This window comes from Nannobrachium achirus, assembly GCF_963921795.1.
Source record: "Nannobrachium achirus genome assembly, chromosome: 4".
Classification (NCBI taxonomy): Eukaryota; Metazoa; Chordata; class Actinopteri; order Myctophiformes; family Myctophidae; genus Nannobrachium; species Nannobrachium achirus.
The window spans coordinates 35,524,493-35,531,905 of NC_137813.1; the positions used below are offsets into that span (position 1 = coordinate 35,524,493).

Here is a 7,413-nt window from a genome sequence, read left to right on the forward strand (position 1 = left end):
ATGGAGGGTGACCCACGTCCAATCCAGATTGTTTCGGTGAGCAAGGAGGATCATTCCTTCACACTGGATACAGAGGCTTTGGGTCAGGTTCTGTTGGCCCCTGAGGTGCGGGACAAGCCTGTGGTGGTCCTGTCAGTAGCTGGAGCCTTCCGTAAGGGAAAAAGCTTCTTGCTTGATTTCATGCTACGCTACATGTACAGGCAGGTGGATGACAACTGGTTGGGTGAAGATGATGAGATCCTGACAGGGTTTAAGTGGAGGGGGGGCTCAGAACCAGTGACCACAGGCATCCAGCTGTGGAGCAAGGTTTTCCTTGTCGCAAAGGGTGACGGAACAGAGGTGGCAGTCGTGCTGATGGACACGCAGGGAACGTTCGACAACCGCTCCACTGTGAAGGACTGGTCCACCATCTTCGCCCTCAGCACCATGACCAGCTCCATGCTGATCTATAATCTCTCACAGAACATTAAGGAGGACGATCTTCAGCAGCTACAGCTGTTTACAGAGTATGGCCGTCTTGCCATGGATGAAATCTTCCTCAAACCATTTCAGTCTCTGATGTTCCTCATCCGAGACTGGAGCTTTCCATATGAATACGCGTACGGATTCAAAGGAGGCAATGACTTTTTGGATAAGCGGTTACAGGTTAAGGAGAGTCAACACGAGGAGCTGCAGACGGTCAGGGAGCACATCCGCTCCTGCTTCACTTCCATCTCCTGCTTCTTATTGCCCCATCCTGGACTGAAGGTTGCCACCAGCCCTGGCTTCCAGGGTCAGCTTAGCGAGGTGGCCCCAGAGTTCAAAGAGGAGCTCAAAACCCTGATCCCCATCCTGCTGCACCCAGACAAACTGGCAGAGAAAGAAATTAACGGGAACACAGTGACCTGCAGAGGCCTGTTGGAGTACTTTAAGGCCTACATCAAGATTTACCAAGGCGAAGATTTGCCACACCCAAAATCCATGCTGCTGGCAACAGCAGAAGCCAATAACCTAGCAGCAGTGGCAGCAGCTAAAGACCAGTATTACAAGAACATGGAAAAGATGTGTGGAGGAGATCTACCGTATGTGGCCCCCAACTCTCTGGAGGAGAAACACCACTTTCATTTCCGGGACGCTGTCCATTTGTTTTCCTCCACTAAGAAGATGGGTGGGCAGGAGTTTTGTGATCGTTACCAAGCTCAGCTGGAGACAGAGCTTGGAGAGATGTGGCTGTCTTTCATGAAACACAATCAGTCAAAGAATCAATCAGTCTTCAGTGCATTCCGGACCCCTGCGGTGCTGTTTGTCCTGGTGTGCTTCCTTTACGCGCTGTCAGGCATCTTGCTCCTCATTGGTGTGACGAGCTTCGCGTTGGCATGTGACTGCGTGAGGGGCGTGGCCATGATGGCAATTCTCACCTGGGCTTTCATCCGCTACTCCGGTCGCTACCGGGGAGTGGGCGGAGCCATCGACCAGGCGGTTGGTGTCGTCCTGGATCAGGCCACCGTGGTGTTGAACAGGTCGAGAGGGCTAGCCGCCGCTGCTGAACAGAAGAAGTCCAGGTAGAGGACCTCTGACCTCTCGTAATCTCCAATGCACAACCAGCACACAACACAAGCACACATTCTGCACTAAAGCCGTATCATTCCACCCCTTGGAACAAACACGCACCAAAACGCTACACTGGAAAGGCCAATTCACCAGCATCCTTTGATATGCAGACCATCCTTTGCCTGTCAGAGCCCAGGCTTATGAGGTGGTGATTGGACATCACCTGGTCCTTCCCAACACTGAACGCTTTCTGTTACTTGACACTGCCACGAAATGTAATGTTGTTTTTTGGAACTTTGTTCTAATGACAAACCATTGATGTTTACCGAGAAACGTTTTTAGAACGTTGGCCGCAAGCATCATCCTTGTTAACAGCTGCAGTTGAGTCATGGGTAGTTGGGGTGTATTATTGCAGTTGTACCAGTACTCCCTAATCGGGAGATAAGCGACCGCCAGGTCAAGCGCTTGGATAGTGACACGTTTGTAAATAATTGTGGGCTCGCTGAAAGGCGAGACCAGTATGTTATACCAAATCATTATAGGTCAAGTTTATTCCAACAGTACAAAGGCAGGGTTACGTTTATTCTCCGCAAAATAATCTATACTATACTTTACGCCCCTCTAATCTTTATATGTCATGTTTATTCTCCTAAAATAAATGACCGACAGTAGAAAGGCAGGGCCCTTAGCCAATGAGGAGCAGCGTTCTAGGTGACATCATCACCAACAAGTGCGACCTGATATAAATAAAAACAACACGTGGGCTTGAGACCAGTACGTTATATCTGTCAGTATGTTATACCAAAACTTTATAGACCAAGGTTATTCTCCTAAAAACTAGACCAGGTCAACCTGGTTGTGCCAGACCCCCTGTCTGTCATCATCATTTATGACATCATGCCTTTTGTAGGCATGTCATCATCATGTCATCATCATATATACCCTTTATATAGAAAACCCGGACAGACCGACATTTGCTTATGTAGGCCTACCCATTTCATGGGTCTGGCAAAAACTAAAAAAAAACACCGACAGTACAAAGGCAGGGCCCTTAGCCAATGAGGAGCAGCCAAAGGGTAGATCTTTGTGCCCATACATGATGTTCCATGCGAGCCCACACTGTTTCATAGGAACAGTAGGCCTATTTCTAGTTGTGGGAGAACATTATGTTATCTTCATTATTTATTTATCAAGTTCTGCCACGACAGTACAAAGGCAGGGCCCTTAGCCAATGAGGTGCAATTGAGTCGCGGAAAAAACATCTGGGAGTGGTGGTAGCTGGAGTATTGGTTTAGCTTGACCAAGTTAGCACGCAGTTAGCACGCTGCAGAATATAGTCACGTTGGCAACCACACTTGCAATCGGCTATATTCCTGATGCAGAAAACTACAGCTAGCTGGAGTATTTATTTATCTATTAAGTTCTCCCCAAAAGTACAAAAGCAGCATAGTCTTTGAGGTGGAGACCATATATTACATCAGGGCTTTGAGTTGGTTTATGACATCAGAAAGACCTAGTCTAACTATATAAACAGCTACAGACATCCAAAGAGATAACAGACAATTAAAGAGATATTGAGTGATTAGGACAGTATTTCAATTACAGATAAAAATAGACAAATAACCCTAACCCAAACCCTGTTTAAAATACAGACGAACAGAAGGATAAATTGACAGACAGACTGACAGAGTGAGACAGACATAGGATAGATGTATTTGACAGTACCTCTGACAAGAGGTAAATTTCAGATCAATCGACACAAACGTTACTTTTCTGTTGTACCTACAGAAGACAAAGTGTATTACTTTGGAGTGTATTATGAAGAGACAATGTATAGAATAAGGATCAGATAAGGATCAGATGTATGTGCACATGTTCAATACAGTGTCATTGAATTGGTTGAATTTGACTCCAGTGACATTTAACAGAGAAAAGCTTCCCCTTGAAGTTGCACCAATACGTTACGGCCACACAGCTGTCCTGATACAAGATATCGTTTACATATGGGGAGGGGAAGTGAATTATATTTCTGAGAAACAAGAAGTCAATCTACTTTACAGAAGTGTTCAATAACACTTCTGTACACTTCTTATGCATTTGAAACAGTGTGGGGCGAGCCCACATTGTTTCGTAGGAACAGTATTTCTAGTTTTATTTGATCTTTCAATTTTCAAGTTTATATGAATGAGGCGTTTTCATCCCTTTCTCAATGTCATAAATCAGTAGTACTACTTTACAGGACAGTAGTAGTACGTTATTGAACTCACAATGGGGAAAAAAGGTCTAAGTGTACTGTATGTGCACTCACACATCTGTCATTTTAGATTAAAGGGTATCCCAAACAGAATTCTCGAAGCGGTTATTAGCTTGTAGCGACACTGTAGTACAACGGTGTCCCTTGCTGAGAGAGTATTTTTTTGCAAGTCTTTCAGTCCGAGTGTATCAAAAATGAACCTCGGTTAAGGTGGAGACAACCCGACCAGGTTAACAGTCACCAGGTTAACATTCACCAGCGTCGGCAGGTTATCACTTCACCAGGTTAGCATTCACCAGCGTTAGTTTTACTGAGGTTAGGGTTAAGGTTAGGTTTAGGTGTTAGACCTGCAAAAAACACTCTCCCGTCGCTCGCCAATGAAAACTGATGCAACTCGTTAGTTTGAAGATCAGTTCAATCTTCAACATTCAAACAGATGGCTACACAGTCAAATCCTTTGGATTTATTGCTGTGGGGTTTTACTGTGTGCCACCAAGACTAAAAGACTTGGAATAAAATGTTACTCCAGACAAAAAATAATAATACAAAAAAATAAATAAAAGAGAACTGACGCGCTTGGCCTGCTGTCAGCATCAACAGATCAACAGTATGAAAGGCCCTTGAATGCTCAATGAAAACAGAGACACAGTGCTGCTGATGACATCATTGACACGATGAGGTGAAAATGTAGCATGTGAACTCCTCACCAATGGATAGCAATTCATAGCAAACCTCTCCTCCTCACACAAAGTGAGAGGGGGAAACAGGAGCGAATAATAACTGATTGAGATAAATGATCACATATCTTTATAGAACAATGTGGAGAGAGATAGTTGTAGGTGTTTTGTATGCTCATGGCCCTCTGAACCCCCTCAACAATGGCATCCTGAGTGAGAGAACACGATGAGACACGTTCAATGATAAATTATAGATTTAGTATCTTCTAGATTGTAGAAAACTACCAAATAAGAAGCTATAATGGTGCCTGCAAACGACACTCCCTTCAAAAGCTAATAGGCCTAACTTATCTTCAAACTAATGACCACAACCTTTAACCACTTAAACCCTGTACATACTTAGTTGACTGGGGTGGGGTCGGGAGGAGCAAGGATTTGGGTGTTGTTTAAAGTTACTACATTCATTGTATGCAAGCAAACATACAATGCAAACCTTAAATCTCATTTGAAATTGTAATTCTAGTTACATTTCATCATTTCTTGATGTAGAAGACGTATCCACTCATATCCAGTGAAAGGAAACTATTAAGATTTCTGATAAATTATTCAAGGACACCCAAATTGATATGTATCAAGCCACAGACCACAATTTGAAAAGATCTTAAATGTCCATAGGCGTGCGCGCACACACACACACACACACACACACACACACACACACACACACACACACACACACACACACACACACACAATGTGTCATCACATCGCAATTCGCTATGAGCTTGTAGATCTATGTTCATTATGTGACACTGTTGTAGGATAAAGCATTAACCAGTGGAGTGGAGAGGGGCTCGTCTTTGTACACTTGTAAAGAAGGAGAGTGCAAAGACTGATGGAAAAAATTAGGCTACTTAAGATTTGTTTTGGTTAACATTGTGCTCTATATTCTGATTACTGGTACTCATTGCTATAGCGTGTTTGTTCAGTAGTATGGAATAGATGGAGTCTCTGTTAGATATGATTTATGATACATAAATGTATGATTTGTGTATGAGGCTCATATGACCATAAAGGTTATATTATGAACTACTGTCTGAACTTACAGTATAGGTCCTTGTTACCCTGACTATGTTTTGGTTGTACTGTAGGTTCAGGCTAGTGGAAATATACAGAGCCACCCTACGTGTCTGTCTTCTTGTTATAATGGGAACAAACTTTGTTTTAATTTAACTAAAACAAATCACTTACACTACCGTTAATGTACTTCGTGTTAGAATATCAAATTTACATGGTTGTTCCTGTAATCATATCTTTCTAACATTACAAATAAAACTAGATCTGCACCTTTTGTCCCGGCTCTACATCCTCTGTTCTGTATGTAAATAGCATTGCATTCCGTTGTGAACTTGTAGAACTGCTATTTTCACAGAATATTCACCCCAGAATAGATGATAGGTGAAAGACAACACGGTGGAGATAAAAAGGATCATTTAGGGGCCTTATTTTTCATTTAAATGATCCTCACAGGACTGTTATCTATGTACATCTTGGCTCGATTTAGTTTACAGGTGTACTACCTGCTTTGCTTTATATAACAGTGGCACATTCCCTGCTGTCATGCCACTTGGATTGCATGTGCACATGCACGTAGAGTTCAATAAAGGATGTGAATGACCATTTGCACGCGATTCACACACACACACACACACACACACACACACACACACACACACACACACACACACACACACACACACACACACACACACACACACACACACACACACACACACACACACACACACACACACACACACACACACACACACACACACACACACACACACACACACACACACACACACACACACACACACACACACACACACACACACACACCTTCAATAGACAAGAACAGTTTAATGATCATTTGTTTCAAACAAATGCCTCAAAGATAAAATGTGCCTATGCATGTTTTACAGTGATGTATCAGCTGATAAAACTTGACAGGATGAAAAAAGTGCATCTGCTTCAAAGCTACATAGAAACATACTGGATCACACATGACAAAAAGCACCCAGACCAAAGACGCTACATGAGTAATGGGACGTGGACCACACAATTTTCCTGAGAACTTAAGTACCATATCAATCACACTGGAACAATACTTCTCATCACAGTCTGTGTGTTAGGAGGACACTTATGTGATGGACAAAATAAGATATATGATCAATAGGACTCTGCTTGTGTAGAGTTACACAATATGGTTTACAAAGACAAAGGGAATTAGCAAAATACGTCAAGTATTAATCTTCCAAATCACCTTCAATAATCCCATTATAACAATATCATATAACAATGTAATCATCTTCAATAATCCTAATACAACAATGTAAAAAAAACACATTCACATTGCTAACCTCTTGCCACTTTTCTTTTTGTTTTACCATAAATTAACAGCTTATTTTATACTTTTGTGATATGACAATTTCACGCAAAAGTAGTGAAAATAGCCACTGAAGCCCTAAGTGCATGTTGACACACTGCATAGTGAGTAGGGCTGGGTGCAATAACCCAATACAGCGGTTGTGTAATGCATACCACGGTGTCGAGTTCATAACCGTGATCAACAGTTATCACCATTTTAAACTTAAAATAATCTGTGGGTTTTATCAATAGCTACTACTACATTGGATTCAATGTAACACAGGTCTTTCTTCTTCTTTTTTTTTTTTTACATTTTGTGAAAATGTATGTCTTGGACATAAAAGATTTCTTCCCGACAGCGATGATATCCTTGACTCAGCAGATAGCATTCACCACATATTTGTTCTGCTTTCCATACACATCTCACATTGATTAGAAGCTCGATATTCATTCAACTCTTTTAGTGAGGACTCCTTTTCCCCTCCTGTGCGCAACACCGGATCACCTGAAATAACTACAGCA

The 7,413-nt window shown here is 42.3% G+C and overlaps 1 protein-coding gene across 1 annotated transcript; it reads left to right on the forward strand.

Annotated features, from left to right (window-relative positions):
- Window positions 1–1,545, forward strand: LOC308283231 (atlastin-3-like; the record flags this gene model as incomplete). The annotated part of the gene is made up of 1 exon (XM_080723615.1): window positions 1–1,545. One exon carries the CDS (start codon window positions 1–3, stop codon window positions 1,543–1,545), a length of 1,545 nt encoding a protein of 514 aa, XP_080579741.1.
- Window positions 1,546–7,413: the final 5,868 nt, after the last annotated feature.